The 19,516-nt window shown below is 38.2% G+C and overlaps 1 protein-coding gene across 2 annotated transcripts in view; it reads right to left on the reverse strand.

The window, feature by feature from the left end:
- Positions 1 to 19,516, reverse strand: part of EPRS1 (glutamyl-prolyl-tRNA synthetase 1) — a 69,119-nt gene that overhangs the window by 11,678 nt on the left and 37,925 nt on the right. For both annotated transcript variants that reach the window (XM_059039685.2, XM_067027800.1), the window contains 11 exons: positions 15,920 to 16,279; positions 9,005 to 9,238; positions 7,702 to 7,964; positions 5,722 to 5,773; positions 5,039 to 5,248; positions 4,601 to 4,673; positions 3,200 to 3,279; positions 2,852 to 2,953; positions 1,460 to 1,615; positions 796 to 993; positions 162 to 335 (listed from right to left, as the gene is read on the reverse strand). In XM_059039685.2, coding sequence (XP_058895668.1) covers positions 162 to 335; positions 796 to 993; positions 1,460 to 1,615; positions 2,852 to 2,953; positions 3,200 to 3,279; positions 4,601 to 4,673; positions 5,039 to 5,248; positions 5,722 to 5,773; positions 7,702 to 7,964; positions 9,005 to 9,238; positions 15,920 to 16,279 — 1,902 coding nt within the window. The remainder of the gene's footprint in view (positions 1 to 161; positions 336 to 795; positions 994 to 1,459; positions 1,616 to 2,851; positions 2,954 to 3,199; positions 3,280 to 4,600; positions 4,674 to 5,038; positions 5,249 to 5,721; positions 5,774 to 7,701; positions 7,965 to 9,004; positions 9,239 to 15,919; positions 16,280 to 19,516) is intronic.

Raw genomic sequence — 19,516 nt, forward strand, 5'->3', positions numbered from 1 at the left:
AAATAACGTATTTATTTTATGAATTCTTGACATAAACATTTTAGTAACAACCATATGAGGTTTATTAACCATAAACAAGGTCTTCACGATCACTTTAATTCTAATGTAACAGAAATCCAAATTGGGAGCATGGGAGTAAAATATGCAACTGAAGAATTTACCTTGAGCTCCCAGTGATTGAACTTCCAACCTGGTGAATAGTTATCTCGCAAATCAGCTCTAACTCGAATATTAACACTGAGTAACCGCCTTCGATAATCATTGCATTTTGCAATCAGAGCATCTCTGTCTTCTTCAGAAAGTGCATTTGTAATGCCACAAGGAATAACCACCACCTAGAATCCAGCACAGTATCACAAATTTATACAAAGGAGCTGTATATGGAAGTAATGAAGTCATATCACCACATAGTATCCAGGAGTCAAAACCTCCTAGTGACTGTTAAGCCTTCACACAGATCAACCTGTATGGTTTCTAATCTACGCAGAATTAACAGCTGCATATTGTTTGTCCATGCTAAATACATTTGTTTTTCATTTAACCTATTATAAACCATTATTCAAAAAATAATTTCTAAAACTTCTATAAAGTAGGTAAAAAAATTAAAAGAGTAAAAAACAGTAACACAAATAATACACAGTTACACAATACCAAAGTCTAGACTGTACTCTACGTTGTTTCTGTATCAGCGAAATCTACCTGAATGACACTCAGAAATCAAAGAAAAAAAATTTTCTTTGCTAAATATGGCTTGTATTTTATAAAAGAAATGATAAACAGAAATATTTTCCTTACCTGAACACAGGCTACACGGGGTGGTAATACCAAACCCATGTTGTCCCCATGAACCATGGTCATAACACCAATAGTTCGAGTTGTCAGGCCCCAGGAGTTTTGATAGGCAAATTGCTTCTCTCCTGGTGTCTTTGGATCTTCAAAAATGATTTCAAACATTTTGGAAAAGTTCTGCCCTAAATGATGTGATGTTGCTCCCTAAAACAGAGAAACACATCTTTTAATTTTAATAACCTATTAATACCTTTGAAAATAATTACTCTAAGATCACACACCTTAAAATGGCACTAGACCTGCTTTATCTTCCCTGATTTTTTATATTAAATAAGTTTTTAAAGCATAACTGATTCAACAAAGAGACTAAGATTAGTCAGAAAATATATAGTAGCATACAGCTATGAGCAGCCCCTCTTATAGGAGTTACTTTAATTACAAAGGTTTTTTAAAAATCCATGCTCTGGTAATTCAGGATATAAGCCTTGATTTAACTGACCTTGGAGATTTATAGGGAATGGGACAGATTGGCCTGAAATTATAATACGGCCTTAGAAAGCATGTGATACACTGATTTTTAAGTCCTTCTCTGATGACAGAAGAAACTTGTCAGATCTGCCCACTGGCTATGCTTACAGTCACCTAGGAATCCTATGTACCAGTTTGATACCTGGATAGCTCTTCCACTGGCAGATATAAATGCTTCTACTGTAGTTGTGTAGTCTCCTCCTGCAAATTTCTCCTTTTCAGTCTTTCTTCCCTTTACAACAGGAATTGCCAGGAGTTCTTCATATACCTGAGCATATAAGTCAAGTATCTGCAAAACCTGTAACAACATTTTAAATGAAAAGTGTTCAGATTTATGGTATATTTATTGATGATAGATCTATAAAAACTGTACTATTTAAAACGAATCGTGGGGCTTCCCTGGTGGCGCAGTGGTTGAGAATCTGCCTGCCAGTGCAGGGGACACTGGTTCGAGCCCTGGTCCGGCAAGATCCCACGTGTCATGGAGCAACTAAGCCCTTGTGCCACAACTACTGAGCCCACACGTCGCAACTACTGAAGCCCACACGCCTAGAGCTTGTGCTCTGCAACAAGAGAAGCCACTGCAATGAGAAGCCTGCGCACTGCAACAAAGAGTAGCCCCCGCTCGCCGCAACTAGAGAAAGCCTGCGCAGCAACAATGAAGACCCAACACAGCCAAAAATAAAATAAATAAAATAAATGAATGTATTAAAAAAGAAAAAAAAAAAACTAATTGTGTTGGGAAAAGCACTTCAAACAATAAAAATCTTTTTTTATGGAAAGGTCAAAGCAGCCGGTGTGAATTTATTAAAACATTCAACAGAGCAGTATGCAAATAAGTGGAATAATTTTTTAAAATGTAAATAGCTTTAAAATATAAGAGAAAATAAATGCTTATGAAAGGTACACAGTAACCAGGGTAAAAATCTCCTGAAGAATAATTAATTTCACCCATGGGATTATAACTTCTTCTATACACTGAAGTCCGAAACTATTTTCATCTGAAAATTTTAAACGGCACATTTTCTAATAAAGTTTCAGTAAGCAGTTTCTTACGTCCACATACGTTTGAATTAACTTGTTTTTTTCTTTTAACAGATACATAAATTTTAAGGAACAAAATAATTTATACCAGGAAATTATCTTTTTTTTTTTTTCTTTTTTGTGGTACGCGGGCCTCTCACCGCCGTGGACCCCCCGCCGCGGAGCACAGGCTCCGGACGTGCAGGCCCAGCGGCCATGGCTCACAGGCCCAGCCGCTCCACGGCACGCTCCGGGATCCTCCCGGACCGGGGCACGAACCCGCATCCCCTGCATCGGCAGGCGGACTCTCAACCACTGCACCACCAGGGAAGCCCGGGGAAATTATCTTTTAATGTCATTTTGAGATCAGACCAAATTTCAACTTACAGTTAGTTACTGAATGATTACTATGTAAGCAGATAGCACTGCATTACTTACAGCTGGGAGGCGGGGAAAGCACAGCCTGGACAAAGAATTAGAACATAATTAATATGGAAGACAACTGTTATACCTCTTCCGCCGCCTCTTCAAATGTAGCGAATGCACTGTGCCCTTCCTGCCAAAGGAATTCACGAGTCCGCAGGAAAGGCTGAGGATGCTTGAACTCCCAACGCTGGAAGAGGCAAGGACACAATTTAATCTTCAGAGAGAGCTTTTCAATTTTTGGTAACAACTTTACATGGTTAAGTAATCAGGAATCATAATTGTTAATACAAAATACTTCAAAAATGCTTCCACACTCCCAATCCTTTGAATATAAAAACAAGAAAAAAAAAATTGTGTGTGTGTGCGCGTGTACGTGTGTGTTTAAACGAAGAAGAAGAATGATGAAAGAATGTAAGGAGGGGTGTGCACCTACCACCACATTGCACCACTGATTGAGCCGGATGGGCAGGTCTCTGTGGGACTGCACCCATTTCGCGTATGCAGGATACATTGCTGAAGAGACACAGGAAAATACAGGCAGAGTTGGTCACTAAAGGTTTTATTCCCCTTTGAAGGCTGGTTAGCGTTAAACAGGAAACATAATTAATAGGAATTAAAATGCTGCGCTTGTGAAGGTAAGTGAACGGTATTGTATTTCATCAAACGAATTAGTCAAGGGAGTAAGTCCACCTAAAACGGACCGTATTTTATTTTCTTCACAGTGAGATTTAATTTTATAGCTTTTCGGCTGTTTTACTTCTAAAAACACTAAGTGAAGATCTTATAGTATATACTGTGTTCTATGTGAAGTTCTTTCCTTTCATTATCCTGTTCAATCCTCACATTCAAGCCACGAAATAGAAATATCATAATCTCCATACTGACAATGTGGAAGCTCAGCTGAGAGAAGTTAAATCACCTGCTGAATCCAGCACAGTTATCCATCAGAAGCAGAACCTAGGTTAAGTCCATCTGATGCACCTACCCAGGGTCTGAAACCTCTTGCCATCAACTGCTAATTTAAGCGAAGGTACCTGTCTTATCATAGCCTATTCAGGATTATCTATAATTAGTAAAACAAAATATAACTTTGCCAATCTGGTATGTGGAAAGAAGCTGGTGTCATAATTTCAATAATACACCACTATACTACTATACAAGAGTATCACTAGAAGTATCAAATAAAAAGCAAACAATCCTTAACTCTAAAGAGAGATAATCCCTTTGGAGACACTGACAAGCCCAAAGACTCAAAATTTCCAAGCGGTTCTCCCATTTATTATGTGCAATTTTAGGAAAATCACTTAACCCTTCAGAGATCTTTTTTTTTTAACCTGCAAAATGGAAATAACAACAGCTGTCCCTACTTTCCTAACTACACTGCTTTTAGAATAATACAAGGTGTAAATGAAATCACTCAGTAACCTATAAAAACCCTATATAAATGTAAATGTAATACTAAAGTGACTAATTTGAAGAAAATAAGGCATTAAACATTAGTGTTTGCAATTTTATAATCAATTCCAAGAATAAAAACTATTCCAAGAATAAAACTTCTTGGAAAGCTCTGAAAAATCACAGCATGAAATTAAAAATGATTTTTAGAGTGTTTTAAAAAAATATTTATCCTAATGATAAAAACAGCTCCACAATGAATACTGTACAGAGAAATCCGACACCACTTAAGTCTGCATTCACCTTCATCAACATTCATTAAACTTGACATCATCCACAGGGATTATAAATATCACAAAATAAAAGGTGAGACTCCACTCCGTAAGCTGTCTCTAATGTTCAATGAGCCTTTCTCCTGTGTTCCAAGGCCCATCCTCACCTGTTTCGCTGGTAGGACGCACAGCAATTGGTTCTGCCAACACTGTTTTGCCAGATCTTGTCACCCAAGCAACCTAGTAAGATGAAATCATTTTTCATACATTTTTTAGACAGCACTTTAGAGGAAGAGCACAGATATAGTCAAATCTCTATTTCCAGTTTTGCTATATCAATTAAGGCAAGTTAAAATAACTGCTTCTGTTTGCTGTGAGAAAAGGTAGGTACTTACTGTCTTTATAATGTTTACTGAAAAGTAAAAGCAAAAAGAATCATGACTTGCCCTGATGAAAGAAATCTAATTTTTTTTTAAATGGCTTAACATTTCTCTAAGTTGGCTGCAGTAACTTGCCTTTTAAATTACTATTCAAGTATGAACTGAAAATACACTTCTGAGTTCACGACAGAAAACTGCAAAAATAAACAAAGCAGGCTAAGTTACCTCAGGGGCAAAGTCAGCAACATGGGTCTTCTCTTTCTCTAATGCACCTTGAGACACAAACATGGGGAAATAGCAGTTTTCAACACCAAGTTTCTTGATCTCAGCATCAAAAAAGTCCTTGATGGATTCCCAAATGGAATATGCCCAGGGACGAAGGATATAGCAGCCACTTACATCATAGTATTCAATCAATTCTGACTTTGTGATGACCTTTTTAAAAGAAAAATACAGTCTATGAAGCCTAAATTGAACCAAAATTATAGTATAAGTGCCAAGAGTATGATAGCCAAGCTTCAAGTCTGGAGGCTTCCCCTGTTGGTGCATCCTCTTAATGTGCGTGTAAAATGGATCATTCTAGACTGAGAAACACCAGGGCTCTAAATTCTTAAGACGACTTGAATTCTAACCTTGCTTCTGCTGTTTTACTATTTTGTGACTAATCCCTTTACCTCACCAAAAAAACAAAACAAAACAAAACAAATCAAATAATGACTATCTCATAGGGCTACTTCTCAGTTCAATACTTTCTGTGACATCGCTTTGAAAACTGCCATGTTACATGACTATGCTATGTATTATTAAAGGCATTATGCATTACTACTTTGTGTCTGGATTTTAGAATCTAAATATAAAGTAGCCTTTGAGAAATTTAAAACATAAAAATCAACTGAACCCATACTCACTTGAGAATACCAATCTGCAAGATTTTCTTCTTTTTTTGCCTCAAGACCCAACCTGCAGATATAAAAAATAAAATACAAATCTCTTCATCCAGCAATTGCTTTGTGGTTGAATGGAAATTAACCTCTAAACCTCAAAATAGCTTGGTTTTTTCTTCAGTCTGAGTTATTTCTATATTTATATCTCTTCTATATTCATTCCCATGTTTTTAACCTAGAAAACAGTTCAATCATCATCTCTTAAAAGATCATGTGATGCTATCCACCAAAAGCCAGGAAAGCTAATAAGCGTAACAAAAGCTATGATTTTAATGTAGACTTTCCTTTTACAAAGTTCTTTATAAGGAAATGTATTTGTAGCAAAGACAGAGCCTATTCACAGTGTTCTCACTAAAAAATAAAAAGAATCTTTTGCCAGTTTCAATCCAGATAAAAATATAGTTAGTAAGATCAGTGTCTCAATGAAAGTAATATGTAAAAAGTAGTAAAGACAATGGCTATATGTATATATGTCTCAATATATAAGTGTGTGTATATATATATATGTATATATATATATCCTTACATGTAAGTTTTTTTTCTAAAAATTTTTCCTTTAACCACAGTAAATAAAAGTTGCAGACAGATGCTTCCAAAATAAATTAGATCTGCAATAAAAAACTATCCTAGAGATATGGGAACATATGTATACGTGTAACTGATTCACTTTGTTATAAAGCAGAAACTAACACACCATTGTAAAGCAATTATACTCCAATAAAGATGTTAAAAAAAAATGTCTGAAGTCATTAATGATGGTGATTGTGCAATAAACTCTAAGAAATAAAAAAAAAAAACTATTCTAGACAATAATCTTTTTATTGAAACACCAACCATTATTCAGGAAACTGTGGTCTTATGATCCACATAGAAAAATCTACCCATTAGTTATATTTTATAAAAGGTACATCTTTTTAGAGTTTACAAACAAGGCTTTATTGGCTTAAAATCTTAATGTATATACATTTGAATTCTCCACTGTTTCACTTTGATACATCTCAACAAAATGCCTACATGAACTCTGGCCCTTTCACAAGCAGTCAGAAGGTTAAAAAATGAGGAGTTCTATTCTCACTTCTACTATTCTATAATGCTGATCACCCAGTCAATAGGCAAGAAAATAACTGCTGTATTCTCTTGTTTGAGGAGACACTGTGTGTACACCGTGAGCGCTGAGAGGCAGAATTTGAAATTCAGCTAGATAAATCTAACACCAAAGTATCTCTGAATAGTAGTTGCTAACAACAGCCTAACTTAGGTTCAGCTTACAGGGAACCTCACATGAAGTTCACTCTAATTGGGGGATGTGGACAATGGGGGAATCATACTGTTCATATGGATTAGAAGACACTGAGACACCGTCTATTCCACAGTGCGGTCTTTAAACCAGCTTTGTTTCATATTTAACCAATTCTAAAAGCCTCCTGAGAACAAAGTTCTCGTTTAGTCCCCACAAAAGATTTTCATTTGAAAAATCTGCTGAAGTGCAAAACAATGTGTACAGTCAGGCTAACAATTGTGTTACAAGGGAGGAAGAAGAGGAAAAAATATATATATATATACACACACACACACACACATATATTTGTTTTTACTTGTGTAAGCAAATGAAAATCTCTCAGTGGATAGGGAAGAAACTAGTAGCAGTGGTTACGAATTCATTATGGTGGAAGGAGGAACTGGGAAGACGGGAAAGCAGCATAGGAGTGAGACTGCACTGAACTTTTTATATTCTAAGATTCTTGAACCAAGCAAACAAATGTGTAACCTATTTAAATAAATAGAAAATGAACAAAAATGATCGGCTGACATTATACCTTTAGCATTCTCCAACTTAATGTGATAGTCAAACTAACCAACGTTTGTCTTTTTAAAAATATAATTAAAAGTTCACTTCATCCAAAACTTTGCTTCACTTCAAATGAAGTTTCCACGTTTTATTACCTGGTCTGCTTCTTAGGCCCTTGTCCTTCCCCTGGTCCACTTGATGACAGCCCACTTCCTTGGTTTTTAGAAGAGTCTTTCTTTTGGCCATCGTTTTGTTTCTGAGTTTTATTCTGCTTTTCAGATTTATTTTCTTTTTCTTTCTTTTTCTTATCTTTTTCCTCAGCCCCATTGGCAGAGACAGGCTTATAATCTACTCCCGTCAGAGACTTGTACTGTGCCTTCAGCTGAAGGAGTTCTTGTACAGCTGTATCTACTTGATCCTTTAATAAAAGAGGAAAAAGAGAAGAGAGCATTTAATTCAAATCACTGTCTAAGAACCAATGGCCAACGCTTTATAAGCCGATTTGAAAACACAAAGGCAGAGGGTATGGGGTAGGGGTGGAGAATGTTAAATACACACTACTGAAAATGAATAAAAGCATGAGAAACAGAACTGGAAAATACTGACTAAAAAACTGTACTATAACTGCACTGTTCAAAGAATAGCCACTGGCCACATGTGGCTGATTACATTTAAATTAAAGTAAACAAAAACTTAAAATTCAGTTCCTCAGTCACGTAGCCGCATTTCAAGGGCTCAACAGCCCTTGCGGCTAGTAACTACTGTACTGGACAGAACTGTTGGAGAACATTTCCATCATCTCAGAAAGTCCTATTAGAAAGCACTAGGATATAATATGTCTTCTACTGTAATTTAAGTTGAGTCATTAAATTACATAAGTTGAACATTTCACAGTTATAAAAAATGACAGTAATCAAGTTTCTGTATTACTGGTTAAACTTCAAAACCTGTAACGACTTACTGTTTTCCACTCATCTGAATCGGTACCAACAAATCCTCCTCCTATAAAGATAATACAACTAGCGCACACTATACTAGAGCTCACGATAAAACTTGCCATTTGAGATTGACAGAGCTTTAGGAGAATGAGTCAAACAAACAGTACGCATCGAGGGCCTACAATACGCCAGGCACTGATGTGGTCTAGGTCCCTATTCTCAAGGATCTTACAGACAAGAGAGAAACAGACAAGTTAACAATTAAACTAGCTGTTAAAACGATTTAAGTGTTATGTCAGAGAAAGGCAGTGTCATATGAGAATGACCAGGCCACTCTAGTTGGGATGGGGCATGGGGGTTAGGATCAACGAATGCTTCTCTAAGAGGCAAGATGAAAGAGCCGAGAACCGACATCACGAGTAGAAGTCAGCCAGATCTGACGGGACACAAAGGGTTCCAGGCAAAGAAAACGGCCTGTAGTGTAAGAAACAGAAACACACAAACATAATACCACACTAACCTTGGAAGCTTTTTCAGCTTTAAGTTTTCGAACTACTTCTCCCTGAGTAGCTACTCTGTCAAAAAGTGATTTGGCCTCTGGTGTTTCTGGACCACAAGGCTCAGAGCTTCTGGATGGACTTGAATCTGAACTTTGTGATGATGGGGGCTGACCAGGAACGTACTCCTTCCCAGTTTTTTCTTTATACTGAGCTTTCAGGGACAGTAAGCATTCTACAGCTTCATTTACTTTAGCCTGAGATAAAAGAGAAAAAAAAGATAAGTATTTAAACGCTTTCTGAAATTTCTGAAAATTTCAATGGTTATTAAAAATCATTAACTACCACCAAAATATCCCTGTAAATAATCATCATGGAGAAACCCAAGCACAAAGGAGCTAAATCGTCAGCCTAAAATAGCAGATGAAAGCTAAAGAAAAGTTCAAAATATAAATATCATAAATCTATATACAAATCATAAAAGTAAACATAAGTGCACATACACATATAATACTGTGACTTTACGCTTTACATATGTAAACAGACAAATTATAGAACATCCCAGCAAAATGTCACTTTCCAAGCCCTGGGACTGTAAACAGTGGAGCCAGAATTTACAAAATCAGAATTTGCCCGTATGAATCCTTATTTTCTTCGGCCTATTAAAGAGACACTAAATACAGCACTGGAAAAAAAAAAAACCCCACAGTATGGACTCAACTAAAGAATAGCTACCTCACTCTTAAAAATTTACAGTGAAATGAGAAGGTATGTTGAGGTTTTAATTAGACGTTCACCTATGTATATCAGCCTCTGATACTTCAACAGAATTATGATGAAAAAGAATGAAACACTCAGCCCAACTGAGACACTTGTGACTTCAGCAGAGAAGGACAGGGCAAGGGCCCACGCTGGACACCTTACCTGAAAGGTGATACCATCTAACCACAAACTACACTATATACTATATACCATGCCACTGGAAAGTCAAGGCGTCAATCAAAACAGAGAAAAAGTGCCTCCCAATTACCTTATCCAAGTTTTCTGGCTATGTTCTAACAGCGCCCCAAACAGCTAAGAGGAACCTAACAGAAGCAGAAAGAATACTAAAAGGGGGTCAAAGGAACACGGGAAGAACCGGTATACTTTCAAAGAATTTGCATGTACAAAACAGCAACTGACGTTTCCGTGTCCAGCACTTTATGATACAGCTTTGCTGCCTGTTAGAGTCTGCCACACTAGGCATCACAGAGGAAGTAAAGGTAAGAGGAGAAACTGCTAAGAGAAATGAGTAGGTTGCCTGATTTGTACTCCTGACCTGTCTCTTGTTCACATCCTGTCTTTAGAACTGAATGTTTCCACAACAAAATCCTAAGAAAAAGAACACAGTTAATCAGACACACAAGAATCAAGAAACTCCCATCAGCTAAAAGAAAGAAAATGGCATACAATAGTTAAGGGACTTTCCTGTAACCATTTCTACAAAAAGAGGCCTTTCTGAAAGAAGTTTCGTTTTATACTATAAGCAGGTACTGACTAGAGTTTGAAGTCAGAGGGCACACATTTCACAAAGGAAAAACCCTCGTGTGGCAAGACTACGATTTGAAATATTGTAAAGGAGAAAATTAATATGGACAAACCACTTCATTACTGAATGAGATATTCTAAAAGTGGAGTAAAATTCTATATGTCTATATCCTCTCCAACTAAATTATTATTAGTTAACTAAATTATTCAGGTTATTTTTCGAAACAGTGAAATCACACTACTTGCTCTGCAGTCTTATCTGATGATTTAGGCAGATTCTTGAAAGAATTAGAATTATCAATATAAAACTTAACTACTATCATTTTATGGCCTGTTTACTCTGTGCCAGATACTATGCTAAGTGCTTTACATGGACCATCTTATTTAATTCTCAAAACAACCCTTATCCATTTTATAGAAGGAAGAAGGAAAGCTTAGAAAGATTAAGTACCTTACCCAAAGTTATACAGTAAAGTGGCAGAGCGAGAATTTTCATCTACGGTTTATTCCAGAGTCTTTCACCTTGAACACAATAGTATGCATCGCATTACAGAAGGTACGAGACGATGCTCTAAATGTCAACGTTCATTTTAATCCTACTAACTAACACTGCCACGAACACTGCTTTTTCAAAAGAGGTCTTTGATTCTTACTTGAATACGTCTCATAGAATGAGAAAAAAAATAATTTCTTTTAATATTCTAGTCTTCTGGATTAAAAGACATTTACAAAGAGAAATTGGATAGTACTACTCAGTAGTAAAAGATTACACAACAGCAGAATGTTAGAAAGCACTTGTTAACAGATCTTAAGTCTTTAATGGACAAAGACTGTTTTAAATTTACCTAACGTGTGCCAACACAGACAAGAAAAAAGTTTTCAATAAATCACTGTTGATACGGATGAATGAGAATGGAAACAGCCTACAAAAAGACTTCGGTAAAGGTTTAAGATGAGAATTTGAGGAAGTAAAAATGACGCTGAAAGAATGATTTAAAACATGACTGAAAATGTAGAAAATGGACGAGAACACACCTGGTTGGAATGCATGAAAAGTACACAAAACTGTTTCTGCGGCAGCCACTAGATGGAAACATTTCCCCATGGGGAAAGGAGGCAACTTTAATCAAAAGAAAAACCTAGAACGTAACCAATTCAAAATAGTAAGAACAGAACCTTTCAAAATGGCCTCAGCACCTCAAGGATCAGTGAAAAAAGCTTTAAAAAATACTTTTTTTCAAACTTTATTTTTTTCCAACTCTATTCACAGTCACCCACCTTTGCTCCTTACTAACACAGCTGAGGGAATGACACCTCCACACACTAATGACGACTCCCCAGAGCAAAGATTCTCACTTCGCTGTGGGGGGTCCAGGCGGGGGTTGGTGGTGAATGGTAGTCAGAAGAGGGAATCTTTCAAACGCGGGGGGGGGGGGGTGCGAAGCTTGTATCGTATTAAAAAGTCTGCCTGGAGATTTAGCAAACTTAAAGTTTGAAGGTTTTCAAAGAAAGGCATTTTTTTCTCTAAATCAATGGATTAGAAATCTATGTTTAGCTTCAGCCTGTAAGAAACAGCCCGTTTACTGAACCTGGACCCCAGGAACCAATACAGCACAGGAAAGGGCCCAGACTCCTCAGTCAACCTGGATTAGAACACCTGGTTTTGCAGTTTCTCACCTGGTTCACGTTCCTACATCACAATGTATCTGCTACTTTTCTGACACAAATAAATCAATACAAACTCCTCTGACTCTCCTAGAAGATCCTTCAGCTGGAGTTAAGTCTTGTGAAACGTCTTGTTTCACAAGATGGTTGGATTTATACTTGCTTAGAGCAAAAGTAAGTTTGCATTAAGTACCACACACCAATATAGCAGAAACCCACTAACACCAATTCCAAACAGGAAGCTCAAAACCATCAAGGGAAAGACAGGTTCGTTTCTTCTCATTTTCTCCGCCTAGTACATTTACTTTCTGGCCTGAGAATCCTTAAGGCTATTTGGGGTGGGTGTGAGGACTAGTGGTTTTCTAGAACAGCCTGTTTAATGGACAAAGGGATATAACAATGTGTTTCCTTTCTTGATAAACTGTGATTTGGGTTTTAAAACCAAAAACGTTGGTGTAAAATACAAAAGAGCAAAGGTTGGCGAAACACTTAAGATGAATTACTGGGGGCATGAAATACAAGGTGCTGTGAATTAAAATGCTGCCAGTGCAGAAGTAAGAGGTGACCAGCACGCCCGCGACACAGACGAGGTCAGACAAGACGAAACAACTGTGGATTATTATTTTGATTCAACGTAGTCATCATCTGATTCTGCTGTTATTCATTACTTCAATTTTTAAAATCCTTAACTGTAAAGGTTCTGAAAAGTCTTTCCTCTGAGGGAAAGACTTTTCAATAATAAAGGGCCCGGGCCAGACAGTAAACGTATTAGGCTTCGCAAGTCTGTTGCAACTACTCAGCTCTGGAATTACAGCGCTAAGACGGCCATGGACGGTATGTAAACTAGTAAGGGTGGCTGTGTTCCAGTAACATTTCACTTACAGAGCACAGGTGCAGGCCACAGCTTGCCAAGCCCTGTCCTGGAGTCTGAAGTGTCACAGTATTCCACAGAACCTCCGCTTTACCATTTTCTGACTCCCATTTCAAGAAATACTATAAATTCATGTTCAAAACACTTCACTCAAGTTTCAAATCAGAGGAATCTGTTCAAAATCAAAACTTTAATTTTTGGAACTGTAACTTTAAAACTTTCAAAGTTAACACTTAAGATCTGAAAAGTGGCCTTAACTATTAAAGTAAGTAAGTCAGCAGTAAGAGTTATTAAATATTAGGTGTGTTCTTGCATTTCCACCTCACACTCTGCTTGATACCCCACTTTAAGGCAACAATCTACTGGGCAGGAGGAAAAGGAAAGGGGAGCAGAGGGTGAACTTGAAGGTTTTTATTCTTTGCCCACATTATGCTTATATTCTGCCTTCATGCTTAAAAGTTCGTGCCCGGAATCACCGATCTGATCCCGAAAAAGAAAAGGGGGGGGGGCGAATAGAGGAAGAAAAGTCTCGTTGAAACCTGTAACCATAAAACCTCAGCCGACCACCTTCCTTACTTTAGTGGTAGTAACATGAAGTAGGAAATGGAATGATAAAGCGGTTTGGACAAATTATTAATGTTAAAACAAGCACAGGCTTGCTTAATAAATGATAACGAACTAGTAAAACCATGACTCTCTGCGGCTTAGAATGTCTCTAACTGGAAGTAACTTGGGAATGCGTCAAAATTGGAATCCACACTTTGCAAACTTCAGGAAGTTACTTTTACATTCATATTCACTTCAGAAAGTCGTTTCCCATTGGCTACTAAAACCAAAAAATAAAGAAAGAAGTATTATTTGAATACTATTGTATGTGGTGTTGTGAGGATTAAATGCAAAAACAGTAATGTATAGTGAACAGTGCCAGATATAGTCTACGTAACACTTCCATGCATAGTAACTGTGTTGGTTCTCTAGGAAAAAAGAGCAATTTACTACTGTTAGCATTTAGAGAAATAAAAAAAAAAAAAATATATATATATATATATATATATAAGTAATATTTTGAAACACAGATATGGTGCATTGTAGGCTTTCAATAAATGTAGGTGAAACTGCACTGAAGTCAGATTCATTTCAGTATCACATTTATCATTAACCAAAAGCACCTAGTGAAAGTACCTGCCCAATTTCCAAAGAAATTTAGAGTTTTTTTACCCACAGGCTGATTTTCATAGCTTCAGCAGTGCTACTTTACGGACGTACAATCCATTAACCCAACAGGATGGGAAATGGAGCTGGCCGCAGCTCTGAGTATAATGGTTGCCGTTGTTACTACCCCACGCGTAAGTAGCTGACCAAGAATCAGCACAGAATATCACCTACTCTACTCAGAATGAAGGGATTTAAAGAGCAAAGCCCTTCCCCTCAAATTACATCTAGAAAAGGGTCCACAGTTAGTGTATGACATATACAGAGAGTACAAAATGCTCCTAACCTCACCACAGGATAGGAAATATCAAGGGTTTATATGCCCAACTCATACACCTACCAGCCTTTGTTCCTTGAAGCCAAGCTGTTTTAGAGCATCACAGCTATGCAGGACTTCAACAGGCTCATTAAAAAGAAAGGAGAAAAGATTTCTCACACTTCACAATGAAGAGACAGAAAACTAATAACTTCCCAAGATCTCCCCAAAGCGTTTGCTCTCCTCAGCAGAGGTCAAACGTATCTTAGGGGACAGGGTCAGATGCAGAAAAACTTGTTAATGAGGTGAGGAATTTACAACCTCAAGTTACTCAATCGTTCTCCAACCAAAGCCCAGGACGTTGACCAGACGACAGATCCCCGGGAACATTTTAGAACAGATCTCCTCCAGTCACGGAAGTCAAGCCCAGTGGTTCATCACATCTCTCTGGGTTCATGCCACAGCCCAGATTCTACAGTTTTTGGTAGCTTATCCAGTTACAGCACTACTAGTTTGATCACGTTTTTAGAACTATGCTACTATTTGAGTAGAACTACGTCTTGATTATTAAACTTGATTCTTCTCTATCCCAGGTGCCATTCCTTTTGCCTCTTATTTAGAACAAGCAACACTGTTCCATACTCAGTGCTACCACCCACTTGGCTAAATGTTTTGCCTAAAGATATCGTTAAAACGAGAATGAAATTTATACTTCAGTCAAAGTGTGGTATCACTTGAGGGCTCCCCTACAAAAAATCTGAAATAGTCACTGGTCAGAAACCTCTTGACAACTAATTATTCCCTGAATATACCCTGACCTTTTGCTGGTGCGTATTCCACACCCAGTCCCAGGCTAGCAGCATCAGCACCGCCTGAACAACTTTTTACAAATGCGTACCCTCTGCATGCTCTGGACTTACTGAAGCAGAGACACTCAAGAGGTAGGGCCCAGCAGCCTGTGTTTTAGCCAGCTCTCCGGTAATTCTGATGCACAATAAAGCTTGAGAACCACAGATCTACACTTAAGAGTACCTCCTCTGAAAGTCATTCACCTTAAAGGGCTTCTTCTACTTCAGGACTACTTTAAATATCCTTTATACTGCTCCCCCCTGTCTGCCACTTACAGACGCAGACACTTCTGAGAGCCATTTATACATACCCCACGGGATTACGGTCTGTGCGTGGCTCTCCCTCAGCCCCACGCCCCCGCTAGATGGTCAGCTGCCTCCCACTAATATTTCCAGAGCTTGGCAGATAGCACGTATCAATAAATGTTGACTGTTAGGTCAAAATACTCAATCGGACAGTCTATAGACAACAACATGTCTCATAAGATGAGACCAGCCTAGGTCGTTTGACCTCATAAGCTTACTTACACTGTGTCTGAACTTGTTCCAGGATACTGACCTTAGGGGCTTTTTCAGCTTTCAGTTTACGAACCACCTCCCCTTGTGCAGCAACTTCATCATACAGAGATTTACTTTCCAGAATATCTGATGATGATGTAGAAGAAACATTCTGTACTATCGCAGCAGGAGGATTTCCAAGTTTATATTCCTGGCCAGTTGTCTCCTTATATTCAGCCTTCAAAGCCAAAAGCTGTTTTACAGCTGCATCTATATCTTCCTTTGCTGCTTTCTTGGCTTTTAATTCACGAACCACATCTCCCTGAACAGCCACTCTGTTGTAAAGGACCAAGGAATCCTCAGACGTAGCACAAGTATTATTCAAAGAAGGAGCTGACCTTGTCTTAAGAGGAGTAGCTGCCTACAGAGACAGAAAACCAAAAGTAAAATTAATTCATGTTAAAAATCTTTCCAAAAAATTAGATCAAACTGTTTTCTAATGTTTTAAGTTAAAAACAAAAATTTAAAATTTTACTCCTTAAAAAGTTTAAATGAATAATCTCATTCCTAAAAATTTATCCTAATGAGAAATAACAAGTAAACAAAGGTAGAGGTACACAGATATTCACTGGAGCATTTTTATTACAGCAAAAAACTAAACCTAAATCATTACCATTAGAGGACTATTTAAAGAAATTATGACACACCCACCAGATCTGAGAACAAATCACGGCTCTACCACACACTAGCTGTGCAACCCTGAATTAGTTACTTAAGCCAGTTCTGCTTTTTAACCATAAGAGAGCGATAATAATTGTATTGAACCCATCAGGTTGATGGGAAATAAAAGGTAATAAATCTACGTAAAGCTCTTAGTTACAAAGGCTGAGAAAAAGTAAATATCAGTAAGTTAGGTATTATTACTAATTTTTTAAAAGATGAGATATATCTAGATTGTTGACAAGGCAAGAGCTCCATGAAATACTGTGAAACAATTTTATAGTAATGCTGTGAAACAATTCCATTTGTGTAAAATTATACGTTTAGAGGCATATGGTTGTATATGAGCACGTGCAACAAATCCAGAGATATGTTCCCTAAACTGACTTCTGGATAGTGAATAACTATACTATATTTATTCTCGATGTCATGCTCTTCTTTCGCATAGAATGTTTTCCTCCTCCTGAAATCCTTCCAACTTTAAAACCCTGCTACACCACACCTTCCCTGGGACCCTTCTCTTCAATGGTCTTCTACTTAATTTTTCAGAATAATCTCACACATATTCATTTGAGCCATATGTATTAAACTCCAAAATGTTTTGCCTCTACTCCAGAACTCTGTCCTGATACCAGACCCAGTATTCTGAATGGTCTTCCAGACATCTTTACCTGGATAGCTAAGAGGCACCTCAAGCTGTATCAAAGCTGCATTTTACATGGAGATTAGGTTCTAAGATCACCATGTAAGTCAAAAACCACATACACTAAAAAATCAGTCCCCCCAAATTCCTTAAATCACTCATAATTTATAGTATTTTTTTGGTGAGGTGTATATATATGTACAATCATAAACATTAACATGCATATATAAGTGCATAAGATTATATAATAAGGGAAGACTATAATAAAGTAAGCCATTGTATCAAAACTATATACAGTCTGTTCTGCTAGACTTGTTTTTGGTAAGATGAACTGACTCATTCATGGTTGGTAAACAGGGGAACAATGTCAACATAATGCTGAAAAAATCACATCTCCTTGTACGTGATTTCTCCCAGTGTGTTAATGTTTTATGTCAAGGGAGCATAAAGGAAAAAGCTTACTTACACTTGAAAAGAAAGCTTTAAAACTACATGACAATCTTACAGAAGAATGAGAAAGTCTGTATAAGTACATTCCTTTAGGACAGGTGGTACTTTAAAAAAATTGTTTTACATAACATTAAACCATCTAATGAAGGTACAAGCACGGATGAAGAAGTTTCAAAGATATTATATATCCTCTTCTGCTCAAAAAAAAAAAGTGCTGAAGCAGGGTACTTACTCCCTGGATCAGACTTTAATTCTTTTTTAAATTAATTTATTTATTTACTTATTTATTTTTGGCTGTGTTGGGTCTTTGTTAATGTGCGCGGCTTTCTCTAGTTGCGGCGAGCGGGCGCTATTCTTCGTGGCGGTGCGCGGGCTCCTCACTGCCGTGGCTTCTCTAGTTGCAGAGCATGGGCTCTAGGCACGCAGGCTGCAGTAGTTGTGGCACGTGGGCTCAGTAGTTGTGGCTTGCAGGCTCTAGAGCTCAGGCTCAGTACTTGTGGTGCACGGGCTTAGCTGCTCCACGGCATGTGAGATCTTCCCGGGCCAGGGCTCGAACCCGTGTCCCTTGCATTGGCAGGTTGATTGTTAACCTCTGCGCCACCAGGGAAGCCCCAGACTTTAATTTTGACAACACCAGTATCTACTGGAGGCAAACACCCTCAAAGATCTATATAACAAAAGAGAGAGCAATACCCCTAAGGTTTAAGGCTGCAATGATGGCTGGCTGCAATGTTGGGTACAAATGCCCGTCAACTGTACTTTAACTTCTATTAGGATCTGATCTGCTCAGGTTTCAAAGCTTTTCCAAAAACTTTTCGATACTCCTCCCACCAAGAAGCCTCTACATCCTCTCCCTTGAATCTGGGCAAGGTTATGACTGTCCAACCAATACAACATGGCAGAAGGGACTCTGTGAGGTTTCCGAGGTTAAATCATAAACCATACAGTGATGGTTCGAACTTGTCTACTGGATGCTCACTTTTGGAGCCCTGATCTGGCATATACAAAGCCTCACTACCCTGACACTCATGCTGCAGCTGTCTGTCAACACCTCCACTGAGCTCCTAGCCAACAGCCAGCATCAACTGCCACCCATGTGGGTGAGCCATGTGGGATGTCCGGCCTCGTTGAGCCTTCAATGACTGCTACCCAGCCACTATCTGAATGAAACCACAAACGATGCAAATTTTCAGTGGTTTGCCCCAATCCTATTTTTCCTGATTAGTATGTCATTTTGTAGAACATAAAGTTTTTCAAGAACACATACACTGGGGCTTCCCTGGTGGCGCAGTGGTTAAGAATCTGTCTGCCAATGCAGGGGACCCCGGTTCGAGCCCTGGTGGGGGAAGATCCCACATGCCGCGGAGCAACTAAGCCCGTGAGCCACAACTACTGAGCCTACGCTCTAGGGGCTGCGAGCCACAACTACTGAGCCCGCATGCCACAACTACTGAAGCTCGCATGCCTAGAGCCCATGCTCCGCAACAAGAGAAGCCACCACGATGAGAAGCCCGCGCACCACAATGAAGAGTAGCCCCTGCTCGCCACAACTAGAGAAAGCCCGCGTGCAGCAATGAAGACCAAAAAAAAAAAAAGAACACATACATTAACTCATAGCATAATACTAATAACTTTACAGGAAATGTAAAAGATGAGAGGCACAGGTGTAAATTGGGACCAATGAGGGAACAGTAGCCAAATTTCCCATCTCGTGCTATTCTGGTATATATACTAGCAGTTCTCAAGGTATGTCCTACAAACGCCAGAGGGTTTCTGAGACCTTTTCAAAGGAGGTCTACAAGGTCACAGCTATTTTCATGATAATAATAAGATGTAATTTGTAGT

This window comes from Kogia breviceps, chromosome 1 (assembly GCF_026419965.1).
Source record: "Kogia breviceps isolate mKogBre1 chromosome 1, mKogBre1 haplotype 1, whole genome shotgun sequence".
In the NCBI taxonomy this organism is placed as follows: Eukaryota; Metazoa; Chordata; class Mammalia; order Artiodactyla; family Physeteridae; genus Kogia; species Kogia breviceps.